Source organism: Lontra canadensis, unplaced genomic scaffold, assembly GCF_010015895.1.
Source record: "Lontra canadensis isolate GAN:19392208 unplaced genomic scaffold, GSC_riverotter_1.0 scaffold107, whole genome shotgun sequence".
Lineage (NCBI taxonomy): Eukaryota > Metazoa > Chordata > Mammalia > Carnivora > Mustelidae > Lontra > Lontra canadensis.
The window spans coordinates 6,864,363-6,881,214 of NW_022631101.1; the positions used below are offsets into that span (position 1 = coordinate 6,864,363).

A 16,852-nucleotide genomic window follows, 5' to 3' on the forward strand; every position below is an offset into this window, starting at 1 on the left:
CACAATCCAAGGAAGATATACAAATGGACAAGGCATTGGAAAGATGCTCAACCTCACCATTCATTAGAAAAATAGAACTCGAACAGTGAGTCATCACCTCTCACCCGCTCAGACCCCACTATTAAACATGAACCAAAAAAACTTACACGTGCTGGGAAGGATGAGGAGAAACTGGAACCCTTACCTACTGCTAGAGGAAATGTGTATGAAGCAATCACTATGGAAAACAGAATGGAGGTTCCTCAAAGAGTTGTAAATCATATTACCATACGATCCAGCCACCCCACCTGACAGTTTATAACCATAGCAAATCGAAGTCGGATCTACAAGAGATATCCGCACAGGGAGATTCATAGCAGCAGTATTCAGAAAAGCCAGTAATAAATGAAAGCAACAGAAATATTTGTGAATGGGTAAGAAAATGCAGCATATACACTCACTAGAATAATATTCAGCCTTGAAAAAAGAGACACATCTTGTCTCTTTATATAGCATGGTTAAAATGTGATGATGTTATGTTATGTGAAATAACGGAGTCACAGAAATAGACTATGATTTCGTTTAAGTGACCAAACCTACTGTCGTGAACCTTACAAATAAGGAAGGAAGGAAAGAAAGAAGGAGACAAAGAGAGGGTGCCAGGGTCGCAGACACAAGTATGGAAGTGGGTACTTAACAGGTATTAACTTCTAGTTTTGCAAGATGAGAAACTTCTAGAAATTGGTATTCCAATAATGTCAACACACTTAACACTTTAGCTAAAAAGTGGTTCAAATGGTAAACTTCATGGCATATATTTTTTACCACAGTTAAGAATAAATAATGACACCTAAAAGGGAAAGATATATAAATTTCTAAAAATGATCTTTGGTTCAAAAAGGTGCTTCTCTCAAAAAGAGAATATGATTCCACAAATAGATAAGGACATTAATTCCATATAACAACTTACCCAGGATAAACACACAGTATGATACAACCACTGACAACTAACCAAGAAAAGAAACAAACAAGGTAAATCATGAACCAACAATGCACCGATAGTATTTATACAGACAAATTCATACAGAATTTTATTGGCATGTGGCATGCTGATTCTTGTTTCATTTAAACCCTACACGGTCTTTGAACTCCTAAGTTGAAAATTGTTATCCAAAACTATAAAACACACATTTAAAAAAGCACGATTCAGTAATGCTGTAAAACTATCAATAAAAATGAAGCTTTTTTATTGAATGCAAGCAATAAATGTTAACTGCAAGAATTCTGAATAAAACATAGGTATGTTATTATAAAAGGATTCTCGATATGACCATAGTTTTAAACTGAGTCCGGGCACTCAAGAAAAGCAAACATTTGAAGCATTAGTATGTGTTATGTGCCACAAATTATGCTCAGAAAATTCATTATACTTAATCATAAAATGTTCTAAAATAAAAATTTTATGGATGAGCTTTGAAAGGACATTAGAGAATTTGAGAGATATTCCCACTTTTACAAAGAATGCCAAGGCTGTAATTCATCCTTTAGAAGCAACATCATGAACAAACATAAAAAAAGACCACGATGTTGTAAAATATGCTGAGTATCACTGCTACATAAAATAAACATTTAGATGTAAATTATACCACAAACATTTAAGATAATTATTTCAAGTAGCACTCCCCATGTCACATCTTCAGGTGTGGTCTCCTCCTGGACCATTACACCTCACCTATGTCATCTGCTTTACTCATTGGCACCTACCTGGATGTAAGGCTCTTTTCTCTTCACATCCCAGGGCTCTCTCTTGGCTCCAAAAAGGTGAAAAGGTATCACTTAGATATAACAAGACTCATTTATTTTAGAAAATAGAAATATGAGTTTTGTTGAATTCTGTAATTTTCAACCCAGTATTATCCTCAACAGAGAAGAACATTGTAGAATGCTAGCAAATGGTTTCCCCAAATAATGCTATTTGATGACTTTGAACGGAATGTTTTTATGGCAATTATACATGCTACTAGAACACAAAGAATGGCAACGACAATCCTTTTTACACATTTACTAGAAATCAGAGTATTATAGGTTAATGCAAACAAACAAAAAAAGAGAACAGAGTAATTTATGAGACCTAACATATTTTTTCTCTTTCATGAGAGTGTTTGGCCAAATGTCCAGTAAATGGAAGAAACGAGGTTTTAAACAATGTTATCTGAGTTTGTGCAGGTCTACAGACACAGATGTATATAGTGATGTTTAAAGCAATGTTCTGTAGGGACCAAGGGTAGGCTGCCCCCAAGATGGACACTTTAGCATGGACATTCTTTGGGCTAACGGTAACTGATACCCTGACTTAAGAGTAACTTTTTACCCTCCCTTAACTTTGTAGAAGGATCTAACTAGGGGGTCTTTCACAGAATATGGGTGATTAGTAGTGACAAATTTTATCTGAGTGACCCACCTGTGATGTGGCAAACATCTAATTACCAAACATCTACTCTTCTCATTGCCTGGTGAAGTGCATTTTTCCACTCGAAAATCCCCAGTCCTCCTCCTCCTCAGTTCAGGAAAACATAAATGCCTCCTTTTGCCTGACTGCCTTTGGGATCTCCATGCCTGTGAAGGCTCCCTACACACAGAAAATTTAAGTTGCTCTTTCGTGACAATCTATCTCATTGGATTCTTAGTCCAGCTAGAAGGACCTTAAAAGGGACAGAAATTCAAGCTCCCTGACAGAATCGACACAAAGTTGGTCTCACGAAGCCGGCACCGATCTTGTCAGTTCAGATGAGAGAAAGCACACCACGGGTCATATGTCCCCAGGCACAGCTGTCGCAGACAAGGGACATGTAGCCTAGGCTCAAGACATAGGAATGTGACCCCCCTAGCTTACAAGTGGCTAATCAGCACTACTCTACAGTGTAATTATGGGATACACCTCATTAAACCTCTCAGATAAAGAAGAAAGATGTTTTTCTGATTCAAAGTGTTTTCAGATCAAGTATACCTCTAGGTTACAAGGTGAAGGGGCACCAGAAGTTAGCAAGGACATCTGCTAACATGGCCTCTTGGGTCTATGAGTTTTCTTCTCTGTTTTTTCCAGTTTCATCTTAGGCCACAAAATTACACCACTTCTATTATTTATGAAGAGTTTACAACAATACAATTGTCCAAATTCATCTTATCCTAACAATAAGGCAATGAAAGGCAGAATTCTATGTAACACAGCAATTTCAAATCTGCTTAAATCCAAAGAGATTTTTACCACACAATTTGATTTTCACATCAATAAAATATTAGACATAAACAAAGCACAGCTAGTGGAAACAAGCCACAATAAATGAAAGTGTAGACATTGCTCGGTCGCTAAAGAAAGCCCTTGACATTTCCAGTTTCACACCATCAAATTAATCATTCTTGCTGCTTTAAAAACACGAATCAGGGGCGCCTTGGTGGCTCAGTCGGGTAAGCATCTGCCTTTGGCTCAGGTCATGATCCCAGGACACGGGGATCCAGCCCTGAGTCAGCTCCCAGCTCAGTGGGGAGCCTGCTTCTCCCTCCCCTCCCTGACTAACTCTTGTTCTCTCTTGCTCACTCTTCTCTCTCTCTCAAATAAATAAATAATCTAACTTGATTACAAAATAGTCTAAGAAAAAAACACTTGGCCTGATTATTTACGTAACTGCAGGTAGAACGGAGGTTGAGCTAGAGACCCTTTAAAAACAGGTTTGCAGGAACATTTCATGAGGAATCTCTAAACTGAACTTTTTAAAAGAAGATTTTATTTATTTATTTGAGAGAGAGAAAGAGAATGAGAGACACGGAGCATGAGAGGGGAGAGAGGTCAGAGGGAGAAGCAGACTCTCCGCCAAGCAGGGAGCCCAATGTGGGACTCGATCCTGGGACTCCAGGATTAAGACCTGAGCCGACGGCAGTAGCTTAACCAACTGAGCCACCCAGGAGCCCTCTAAACTGAACTTTTAATAGCATCTCCAGGTCAGAGGCCATGCCATATACTTGCCACCAGACCTTAAGAACAGTAACCACAGATTTCAGTGACTTCCTCTCTTCGTGAAGTCCCCTAAATATCCTGAGTATCCTGCACCTGCTGGAAGTAATCGTCCTTGCTCATATGGTGAAGCAGGCTGGTATTTCCCAAGGGGGCCCTCTTTGCCCCATAAAGTCAGTCTTCGTCCGCTACATCTGTCTCGTCATAGCTGAGTCTATGCAGTTCTTTCTCAGCTATGACGTTCCAGTGCAAGCCTTGCTCATATAACCAGTGTCTCTATTTGTGTCTTGTCATCATGAGAACAGATTCTGATTGAAGTTAAACAAATGTGCAGACAGGCATTAAAATATAAAAGCAGTTACTGAGACTCTCTGAATTCTGGAGGAATCAGGGAGAAAGATAAACGGTGCAATTTGTTTACAAAGGTGTATTTTGTGCAACTGCAGCACGTCAGTGAACTTAAGGGACAAAATTTCGTAAAGCTGTAAAAACCAAAATATTTTTTGAAAGGTTTTATTTAAATTCCAGTGAGTTAACATGCGCTGTCAGATGTGTTTCAGGTGTACAACAGTGACTGAACAATTCCGTACAACACCCGTGCTCAATACAACAAATGCCCCTCTTCATTCCCATCACTCATTTAGCTCATCCCCCATCCATCTCCACTCTGGTAACCATCCGTTTCTTCTCTGTAATTAAGAGTCTATTTCTTGATCTGCCCGTCTCCTTTTCTTTCTCCTTTGCTTGTTTGTTTCTTACATTCCACATACAAGTGAAATCACCTGGTATTTGTCCTTCTCTGACTTCTTCCGGTTAGCATAATACTCTAGCTCCATCCCTGTCATTGCAAATGGCAAGATTTCATTCCATTTTAACGCTGAGTAATATTCCGTTCTAGATATACACACCACATCTCTTTATCCGTTGTCAGTGAACACTTGCACCAGACTGAAGCAGAAATGCTCACTGCACTGACTGTTGTACCAAGAAATCCATGGCAACAGACAGAGCCAGAGCATGGGATGACCCCCATCATCCACTCAGTAAAGGGAGGAAGGTCCACACAGCACTATACCATCTTCCATGGAAGGTCACCCATCTACATTGGATCTAAACTGTGTTGAGGTTATACACCTGGGATACTAGCACTTTTGCAAACCACAGCACACGCCTTGCTGATCCTGCCTATTCCACTGTGCAGAAGACGCCTTCGCCTCCAACATCTACTCTGCCATGTGCCATTTTGCAGCTATGCTCCAAATGACTGCATCATCCAATACCCTTCCTCCATCCTCCGCCGTGATCTAGGCCTGGGCAAACACAGTCAACACAACAGCATCTGGTCCTCACTAGCACAGGAATTCAATTCAATTGTGAAGATAAGACTTCCCTACTCCTCAGAAACCCACCACACGGGCGGATTCCTTCATTCCATTCCATGTACTCATCAGACGACCCCACCAAGAGATGCCTGTGCCTTTCCAGGGACTAAAGGGAGCCACGCTGAGTTCCCTACCCACACTGAAACGAGTTAATCACATTTTTTTAAAATAGGTCTTACTTTTCTAAGGGCAGTGCCACCACCCTCTTTCACTTACATTCGCATCCCACAACCAGGGCTAAATTTCTGAAATTGATACCCATCGGCCTTACTCGTCTCTAATGGCAATTAAGAGGTCAGTGAGGACACTCTCACCACAACACAGGCAAATAAGAATGTTTGAGATGCCTGTGTAGGTGGAGATAAAACTGGGGATAAACAGAAATGGGGATCTGTAGATCACTAGGAAAATAAACAGGTGTAAGTTGTTTTTCTAATTCCGGGGAGTCCGTTGTGCAACCCAGGAACGGCGTCCTCTCTCCACGTACAGAATTCATTCTTCATCCTCTGACTTTCTCTCTCTTAACTAGGGCTACAGTATCACTCCTACATACCAACCACCATTGTACATGTACGTTTACTTTATAGAAACATGAAAACAACATCCACACATATGAAGTGGGGCACATACCTTTATTAGGGGCCAAGGTAGAGTGCTTTAGAGTCCCTGGGGAAGTCCAGAGAGCCTTACAAACTGAAGTAGGTTTACGTAAGCTCAGTGGGAGTCTTCTCTGAAGGACACATAAGGGGAAGGTCATGGGAGACAGTGGTTGCTCAGAAAGGTGGACTGGGAATGTCATATGAGAAGGTACATTAACTTCTGACTCTGCAGCTTGTTATGTAGGGAATGCACTAGTAAGATCGCCTTGTGTCATTTAAAGTCCCCTGCAAAACTCCTGCCTACACGAAATGTATGCTAAGTAGCACTGTCATGGAGTACTTCAGTTAGTCGATCAGTGAGACCCATATACCATCTATAATATATCCGTTCTATTACCCCACTGGTCCCAAGGAGGAGAAAATGATACGATACACTAAGGGGAAAACAATCACACATTGGCTACACATTAAGGCCACTGAGAAAACGGATTACTAGATATAGTTCCACTCTGTTGCCAAAAAGGTGATAGACACAATCAGTTATCTACAACCTTATATAAAATGACATAGGTTAACACTGGTAGTCAGATAACACTTCACTCGTTACATATCCTTGTTAACATGATAAAAACCATTATGTTTTATTAATTAAAAAATATTAAGTTCACAACAGCCTAAGTTATGCATTTCAATCCCCTCTATAATCCTTACTCAAAATACAGAATTTAAGCATTAAAAAGCATTCAAGTGCTGATATAATGATGTGGAAGTAGTGATTTTAATAATTTTCAGGTGTGAGATCATTTGCAACAAATGTGGATGTATGCCATCTCAGGGAAGAGTTACATGTCGTCTTTATGATGTCTGTGAGGATTTCTTCCTTTCAACCACATCCACTAATATTCTCTACTTCTAACTACTGCTATCATGAGGATACATCAGTATTTTATTGGATTGCCACCACTTCTGCCTCTAATACCAGTTGCTAAAATATTTTATTTATAACATTCAGAAAATCCTTCAGTTTTAATAATGAAGATGATGTTCCGAACATCTTTTCCATGACAACTGTCATTAAAGTTATAACCACAAACAATATGTCCATTTAGATTTTCTTCATATATTGTATATTATACTGTCCATCTTCCATGGATAATTAGATATGTGTGAGTCCCACCTAATGAAGGAGAAATCTCATCTTTGATGAAGCAATAATCAGTCACATAATTTCACACATACTAAAAATAAACGTATTCTCTGAAGCGACTTGAGGGTAAGTATACACTAATATTTGCTAGACATAAATATCAGATAGCGCCCATGTAAAAAAAAAATTGAAGTTAATCAGAACTATGCAAAAATCTATCCACTTAATCTTTTGAAGCATAACAGGACATTTTTGTAACAGTTTAACTTGGTTATTACTCCTTATCATGAATATTCTGATGTAATGTCAGAACAGACTGCTGCAGCGCTTTCTACTTGACTTCTGTGACATTTACTGATATCTGATGATAGGTTACATATATTTCTAAATATCTAGATCTTTCAAATTACTTTCTTTTATGCACTCACGGGTGTTTGCTAAAGTGTATATTTAAAATGAAGGTCTCTCCTCATTCATTAAGTTTGTAGGGTCTGAATCTAGCGTCAATTTTCGGATATTAAGGATTGAACTCCAATTAAAGGCACTGCAAATTTCTCTATATTTTACAGCTTCTATGCTGTATGAGAACTATGATGTTTAGTGAGTTGAGAGTTCCAGCCAGAGGCCTGACACATTCCTTTACCTTTGTAATGTTTCCCCTCAGTATGAACTCCGATGCTGAGTAAGGGTTGAGCAATCCTAAAAAAGTTTTACCACATTCTTTACATTTCTAAGTTTTTTTCTCCAATATGAATTCTCTGATGTTCAATAAAGCTTGACTTCTGATTAAAGGGCTTGCCAAATTCATTATGTTTGCAAAACCTTTTCCAGTATACATTCTCTGATCAAGTCAGACTTTAGCATTGCTTAAAGGCCTTGACACGTTCTTTATTTTGGTTAGGATTCCTTCAAGTATGAATTCTGTGATGTCTAGTCAGGTGTGAGTGCTGGATAAAGGTGTCACCACATTCTTTACATATGTAAGGTTTCTCTCCACTATGAATTCTGTGATGCCGAGTCAGGTGTGAGTGCCGGTTAAAGGCCTGGCCACATTCTTTACATATATAAGGTTTCTCTCCAGTATGAATTCTGTGATGTTCAGTAAGCTTTGATTGCTGGTTAAAGGCCTTACCACATTCTTGACATTGGTAAGGTTTCTCTCCACTGTGAATTCTGTGATGTCGAGTCAGGTGTGAGTGACGGTTAAAGGCCTGACCACATTCTTTACATATGTAAGGTTTCTCTCCAGTATGAATTCTGAGATGTTCAGTAAGCTTTGAGTGCTGGTTAAAGGCCTGGCCACATTCTTTACATTGGTAAGGTTTCTCTCCACTATGAATTCTGTGATGTCGAGTAAGGTTAGAGTGCTGGTTAAAGGACTGACCACATTCTTTACATATGTAAGGTTTTTCACCACTGTGAATTCTGTGATGTTGAGTAAGGCTTGAGTGATGGTTAAAGGCCTGGCCACATTCTTTACATTGGTAAGGTTTCTCTCCAGTATGAATTCTGTGATGCTGAATAAGGTTTGAGTGCTGGTTAAAGGCCTTTCCACATTCTTCACATTGGTAAGGTTTCTCTCCAGTATGAATTCTTTGATGTCGAGTAAGCATTGAGTGCTGGTTAAAGGCCTTTCCACATTCTTCACATTGGTAAGGTTTCTCTCCAGGATGAATTCTGTCATGTTGATTAAGGTGTGAATTGTGGATAAAGACCTTGCTACATTCTTCACATTTGTAAGGTTTCTCTCCAGTACGCATTGGCTGATGTTGAGATAGTGTTGTGTGCCAGTCAAAGGCTTTACCACATTCCTCACAAATGTAAGTTTTCTGTCCAGTAGTGACTGTGTTATGTATGTTTAGTCCTGATGATTGGCTCAACATGTTTCCTGTTTTATTATATCTGTGTAAATTTTTTTCCATGTGAATTCTTTGATAATCACCCACAGTGGAGGACTGGTTAACAGATTTCCCACATTCATTGTATTTACAAGGATTCTCTCCCATAGGGATATTCTTATGAATAATCAGGTTGGGGCTTTGGTAAGAGACTTCCACACATTTGTCACATTCATAATGATTCTCTGGAAAATGAGTCCTCACATCTTTATTAACATTTGAACCCTCGTTAAATCTGTTCTCGGATTCACCACACTGAGCAATGTTCTGGTCATCTTGTAGTGTTGACTCCTCCGTGAAGGACCTCTCCAATGGATCCCACTGAGCACTTTGTTCTTCATTTTTAAATCTCTGATTTTCAGAAATATTTGACTCAGTCAATCCAATCCTACTTTCAAAATGGTTCAAATAATTATTTTCAGCATGGACTAAGCAACTTTCCAGATTTTCCAAATTTTCATTCTCCAGATGTGTATGTTTGACCATTTGATCTGAGCCCTTGCTTACAGAAAGACACTGCTTTGCAGAAGTAGCAGACTTAAGAAGGGATGTTTTCCAAAGTGTTTTATATCCTTCACCATTTTGGGCAGTCAGATTCATATTACGGACAGTTGTCTCAGTTTGGTTATGTCCTTCATGATATCTTTGATGCTCTTCACTTTCCCCATCATTTTTCCAGTCTATCATTAAGTGTAAATTCTCAAGGGCACTATGTTTATATCTACCCACTGCCACGTTTTGGAAAGAAGCTTCTATGCACAGCTTTGGCAGGAAACTCTGGGTGCCATGTGAAGATACAGCTGAAAGATATCGAATAAGAGAAAAGTAAAATCATTCCACTTACTATTCTCAGATGAATATAATGAAAGCTTCTAATATGCAAAATTAAAATCAATCACAGAACTTCAGCAATATGGCTGAGAAAGAATCATCAGGACTTCATTCCTCCAAGGAGACATAAACTTGCAGACAATGTACAGACCACAAAGGCTATCACACAGTTCCAAAGTATAATGCTGAAGCACAGATCATGATCCTGTATCTCAAAAAACCAGGAAAAGTACCAATGACCCCAAAATTAGCAGAAGGAAGCAAATTTAAACTTAAAATAGAAACCAACAAAAGAGGAGAGCAAAAACAGGAAAACATCAACAATAGGAAGATTGCATTTTCAGAAAAGATCAACAAAATCGATATACTTTTTACTAAATAAAGAATGGAAGAGAAAATACTAAGTAAAATCAGAAGTGAAGAAGTGAAAGCAGGCACAATATAACCGATACCCTAGAAATAAAAACAATTATAAGAGGTGATGATGGATAATTATATGACCACAAATAAGGATCAAAAAAACTTGTGTAAATCTCAAAACGTATATAACATACCTGACTCCATTATGGAGAAATAATTTGAAAAAATAAAAATATCAAATCATCTACTATTACGTAGATTGAAAAAGTAATAATAATTCAAAAAACAAAAAAACAACCTCCCTACAAAGAAAGTCCTGTACCAGATAAATTCACTGGATAATTCAAACATTTAAAGAGAAAGTACTTTAAATCTCCTCCAACATTTCCAAGGAGTGAAGCAAAAGGAAACTATCAAGCAATCCCTGTGACACCAGCTTTACCAGGTTATCAAAGCCAAGGAAGACACCATGAACAGAGAAGACCAGAAACTACTACCTATGAGGAGCAGTTATTCTAAGTCCACAATAAAATAAAGCAAACTGAATCAAAAGCACATTTCACTATTTTACAACATAATCAATTGAGAATTCCTCCTGAAGTTCAGGGTCTTTTTAACATTTGGAAATCTATAAATTTAAGAGTTTACATTAACAGAACGAAGGCCAAACATGACATGTTCGTATTAACTGATGCAGAACATGAGTTTCATGATTAAAATCACTCAAGAGCAGGAACAGAAGGAAACCACCTCGGTATAACACAGGTCATATAGGTGCTAAAAGATGAAACCTAACGCATTCAATAGTAAAAGACTGAATGCTTCTCCTGTATGACCAGAAACGAGGTAATGGAGTGACGTCTGCACTTCCATTCAACATAGTACTGGATATTCCAGTCAGAACAATCAGGCAAGAAAAAATACGTCAAAGGAATCCAATTAAAAAAAAAAAAAAAAGAAAACTAAATGTTCACAGATGACATGATCTGTAGAAAACCTTAAGGAATGCCTATTTTTATTTGTATGCGATTTTACTGTTTGGTCATCACTTGTATTATTTATTTCTGCTAATTTTCCACAGTAGCCTTTCAAATTTCAATTTTTTAATGCTACAAATGCCTGATTAAAGAAAAAAAGGGTTCAAATAAACAAGGTAACGTTACACTACAAGGAAATAAAAAAAGAAGAAACATAAACATCAAATTTAGTAGAGGAAGGAAATAACAATGAAAAATCAAACATAAATAAAGCAGATCAAAATAAAAAGTAATATAACACTCAAAGTCTCTTTCAAAATTCCAATGCCCTTTTTTTTGGCAGATCAAAACCCCTCTTAACATTCATGTGGCTGTCACAGTATAACATCCCCAGAATAATTTTCGAACTGAAGAGTACGTTGGAGGCACTACACTCCCTGATTTAAAACATAGTACAAAGCTATAGTTATCACAATAATGCACCACAGACATAGATACAGGGATAGCCAACAAAAATGTAGAGACGAGCTACACCTGTCCTTATCCAATATTAATGTGAAGTGAAGATCCTGTCAAAACTTATATTCTGGGGCGCCTGGGTGGCTCAGTGGGTTAAGCCGCTGCCTCTGGCTCAGGTCATGATCTCGGGGTCCTGGGATAGAGTCCCGCATCGGGCTCTCTGCTCAGCAGGGAGCCTGCTTCCCTTCCTCTCTCTCTGTCTGCCTCTCTGCCTACTTGTGATCTCTCTCTGTCAAATAAATAAATAAAAATCTTTAAAAAAAAAAACAAAACTTATATTCTGATTTGGATTTCTAGGTCGGATCTGAGTTTCCACATTTCTCATGAGCTTGTAAGTGATGCCAGTATCTTAGGTCACGTGCCACACTTTTATAGTCCAAAAATAAAAAGGATGACTTTGAACGTAAAGAATATTGTGGAAATTACAACCTTTTTTTTTTTTAAGATTTATTTATTTATTTATTTGACAGACAGAGATCACAAGTAAGCAGAGAGACAGGCAGAGAGAGGAGGAAGCAGGCTCCCCGCGGAGCAGAGAGCCCGATGCAGGGCTCGATCCCAGAACCCTGGGATCATGACCTGAGCCGAAGGCAGAGGCCTCAACCCACTGAGCCACCCAGGCGCCCCTAGAAATTACAACTTCTAATACCAAGAACAAAACAACAATTCTTCCTCAACATTTACTACTCACTACATCACATGGTAACATGTTTTCATAAATTCACCCATGAATCCACACTAACCTATGCGAACAGTAGAGTTGTTCTTCACCTTACAAAAAATATTGTAGCAAAACTTCGGTTACAGTACATCCTGAGTTTTACCCCAGATTGTCTGAAACTGAATTGCTCTGAGACAAACAGACCACTAGACAGAAGCATCCCTAAAAGAAGGCTCACAGCAGGTTTCAAAGTGACAGTGGGAATGCAAACATGACTAAACCACAGAACATATCAACTAAAACAGGTAAGTAAGGATAAAACATAAAAAATTATAGGGGTGCCTGGGTGACTCAGTGGGTTAAAGCCTCTGCCTTCAGCTCAGGTCATGATCCCAGAGTCCCGTGATCAAGTCCTGCATTGGGCTCTCTGCTCAGCAGGGAGCCTTGCTTCCTCCTCTCCCTCTGCCTACTTGTGATCTCTCTCTGTCAAATAAATAAATAAATAAATTTTTTAAAATTACGAATTCAATAAAAAAGAATAAAAATGATAGACTAGAGGTTTTTGTTTTGTTTTGTTTTTATTGTCATTGAAACAGAAATGCTGGGGCACCTGGGTGGCTCAGTCATTAAGCGTCTGCCTTCAGATCGGGTCTGCCTTTGGCTGGGGGCCTGCATTGGGCTCCCTGCTCAGCAGGAAGCCTGTTTCTCCCTGTCCTACTACCCCTGTTTGTGTTCTCTCTCTCTCTCTTTTTTTTTTTAAGATTTTATTTATTTATTTGACAGAGAGAGAGAGAGAGATCACAAGTAGGCAGAGAGGCAGGCAGAGAGGGGGAAGCAGGTTCCTTGCTGAGAAGAGAGCCCGATGTGGGGCTCAATCCCAGGACCCCGAGATCATGAACTGAGCCGAAAGCAGAGGCTTAACCCACTGAGCCACCCAGGCACTCCCTGTGTTCCCTCTCTTGCTGTCAAATAAATAAATAAAATCTTTAAAAAACAAACAAAAGAAAGAAACTGAGAAATGCTTTCAGTGACAAAAATTTTGAATATATTTGTGGATTAAGGTTTCTGTGTTTTGTGAAAACACCAAAGAGACAAACACACAAGAATAGGAGTAAAATTACTATCATTTTTGAGTCTCGTATAGCATTCAAAGTCTCTGTCTCATGTAGCTTTTGTGCGGAGTTGTATTTTACAATTTTAAGGCAGTGGAACATTCAGGATGCATGTTTTCTTTCTCTAGAGCAACAGAGAAGTGATAAGAAATGCTATGTCTGCGACGTGAGTGTGGAATAAAATGGAAATACACAGGGCCAAGCTATTGTTTATTTATAATCTCTACTTCAAACAACGGTATCTTCAGCCAACACAGGAGAGAGCCTTCCCTTTCAAAGCAGACTACAAAGCAAAACAGAGAAGGGAGTTCCCCTGATTAAGTAAGACGACTTATGCACATCTTTCAGTAAATTCTCCCAAAGCCCATAATAATAAATGAGAAAAATTATTAACCTTCAAGTGGAGGAATCCAGCAGAGGACACAGAAGAAATGAAGCATATGGTGAGAGTGCCTGACAGTCTTCAAAGGACACATAGTAACTACTGGGAAATAAACGTCCAGGATAGCAAGTACATCATAAGCTAAATGCACACATGAAAGTTCCCCTTTTATTCAAATATCAAGCCAAATATACTGCCTGTAATAGTGTATATAAGCTCTGTCCTTCGTGTGTGATCACGGGCCTTCACAGGCTCCTCCTGGCATTCTGATCAGCTGAATCACAAAGACTTGGTCCAGAGATCCAGACTTGGGAGGCTAACCGATGTGTAAGAATCGTGGCCCTCTCGCCTCCAGCAGGTGCCCTGCCCTCACTTCATGATGTCCACCAGGGTCCCCAAAACACTGCAGGCTTTCTCCACTGCAACACAGATGGACTGGGAGTTCAGAGTCCAGTCCCAGTCCTCATACTGACTGATGTCCTGTCCAATTTCTGTGTCTCAACAATAATGTTCCAGTCTTTCCTGAGAATGCCCATAGCACGGTACCTCTGTGTATAAATGTCACTGATCTAGTCAAGTGGATGGGGAACAAAGTTCATTCAATGCCAGGTCTGAATCTTTGGCTCCCTTAGCTCATTTATCTCTCAGGTTTAACCAAAGAATGACAAAAATTAATTCCTTTCTAGGTGGTGGAAAAATAGAAGAAAGAGGCACATCTCACATGGGAACCAGGAGACTGAATCAAGGAGCGTGGAATCCAGCTTAAGTTCAGTCAAGGGCACTAAGTGTGTTTTTAAAAACAAAAGCAAACCAAACACTATTTCTAGAATCTGAAGCACACCGTTGCATCTTGGCAGTCAGACTTTGAGAATGTAGGCTCCGGACAAAATTGCCGGTCTGCATGACCGAAGATGAGCAATTTAAAGGGATCCTAAACACAGGGGAGAGGCTAACCCTGGAGTCCTTCCCTCCCTTCACTTTTCATTCGAGCCAGCTCCACCCCTGCATGGTGGACTTCATCAGCTACCCTTCTCTGGGCCTCTTTTATTTCTCCTTCTTCACGTTCCCATGCCAGAAGCATTTGTGCAAACAGCTCCCACACGGACAACTCACACAGGTGCTATCTGGGTACAACGCTGATTTCTGAGCTTGGACCCCACAGATGACACAGATTTTTAAAAATATCAAGGTTTCTCTACACTTTTATTAATCTTCAGTGCTTCACACTATAGGATCTCTTCTGTTTTCACGTCAGGCTTCCTCCTAAAAACTGACTTTGCCTAACAGGAAATAAAATCTGTTCAATTTCCAGCATCCTCAAAAGAATCCACTTACGTAGGTATTTGGCCCTTATTACATAAAGGTTAATGACAAGAGAGGAGAGACAGAAAATATACAGTGCAGGGAAAACTAGTCAAGAAGCTCTCTCAGAAATGGATGTGCTTCCATGTATGTGCTAGGCTGCTCAGGTGTGAGGGCTCCGGGCTCTTCCATGTCCGACTCACTGCTCCGCTCTGTTAGGGACCGTCTCCTCCAGCAGTTTACCTTATCTCCATTGCGTTACAGAAAAATTTGCTTTCCCAAGTCTATGTCCTATTATGAATACATAGGATTAGCTTCATTTGGAAGAGGTTAGCTTTGTTTACATGCAAGTTCTAAAGAAAGTAGTTGGAACCTATGTATGTATATGCGCATCTTTGTCTGGTTTGTTTTCTATTAAGGCATCACTGACACAGATTGTTACGCTGGTTCAGATGTACAACACAGTGATTTGACAACTCTAGGCTCTACCATGCTCACAAGTGAGCTACTGTCTGTCACTGTACGATGCTCTCATACCATGGAATATACTCCTTACACTGTATCTTTTATCACCATGACTTATGCGTTCCATAACGGAAGCCTACACTTCCCACCCCCGTCACCCGTTCTGCCCATCGTCCCTCTGCGTTTCACGCCGGCAACCAGCACATTGTTAAATGTATTTATGGGTCTGTTCCTTCTTTTTGGTTGTTTCTTGCCACTTATGACAATGTGGATAGACCCAGACGGTATTATGCTATGTGAAATAAGTCAAAGAAAAAACACTGTATGATTTCAGTTATATGTACAATCCAAACAACAAATCAACACACAAAACCAGAAACATACCCATGAGTATCTATTTTGTTTTGAATAAAGTCCATGGATAACCTTGAAAACTATAAAAATTCCAAGACTACACACATTTTATAATGTGACAAATTGGCTTCTAACAATTTTCCAGCGCTGGCAGAAGACAAGAGATCCTGGATCAAAGTCCAAGGATCTTACGGCTCAGGTCACAGCAATCACCATCATCTTCTTGCTCACACGAATTTCACTTACCAGCCTCCCAACCACAATTCATACATGTGGACACTGCACATGCAGTGGGTCTGTGTCACATCTGTGAGACTCTGAGCACAGGGAACGACAACATATTAAAGGAACAAAGAGCACATCTGCCCGCACTGCGCCGTTTCATTTGAAGGAGCCCTCTCCATTTACCTATGCAGTAAACAAATTCAGTCCTCTACTCACGAGCAAGGTAGTATATTTTCCCAAGCCTTTTTATACACACACATCAATGGAAAAACAATGAGAATAAAACTTTCAGTGCTTCTATCCATAACACCTGCAGAAACTGAAACCCATCAAAAATCACATCCCAACAGTATCCACCACTCAGTTTGATCCCAGCTTGGATCCTGCCTCATTTTCCCATGTGAATACCGCCTCATGAAACACTCATTAATCTTACACAGCATCCAGGATAAACGTGTACAATTTACACCAGGAAACATTTTTCAAGGCTATGATCCTCAGGATACAATGCAGAAGAATCAGATGAGCTGTCACGCTCCCTTCTACAATGTCCCTGTGGGCCCTGCATTCAACCAGGTGAAGAAATCACAATACCCATGAGGGTCTACCTTAAATTTTAGTCGCGATCTTTCTAAGGGAGATGCGTGAAG

General features: G+C 39.6%; 1 protein-coding gene across 1 annotated transcript in view; it reads right to left on the bottom strand.

Moving 5' to 3' along the window:
* The window catches only part of LOC116855967, a 109,568-nt gene that overhangs the window by 60,966 nt on the left and 31,750 nt on the right, over positions 1-16,852 (bottom strand). The window contains 1 exon segment of the mRNA XM_032839055.1: positions 7,841-9,814. Within this exon segment, the coding sequence (XP_032694946.1) occupies positions 7,841-9,814 (1,974 nt within the window).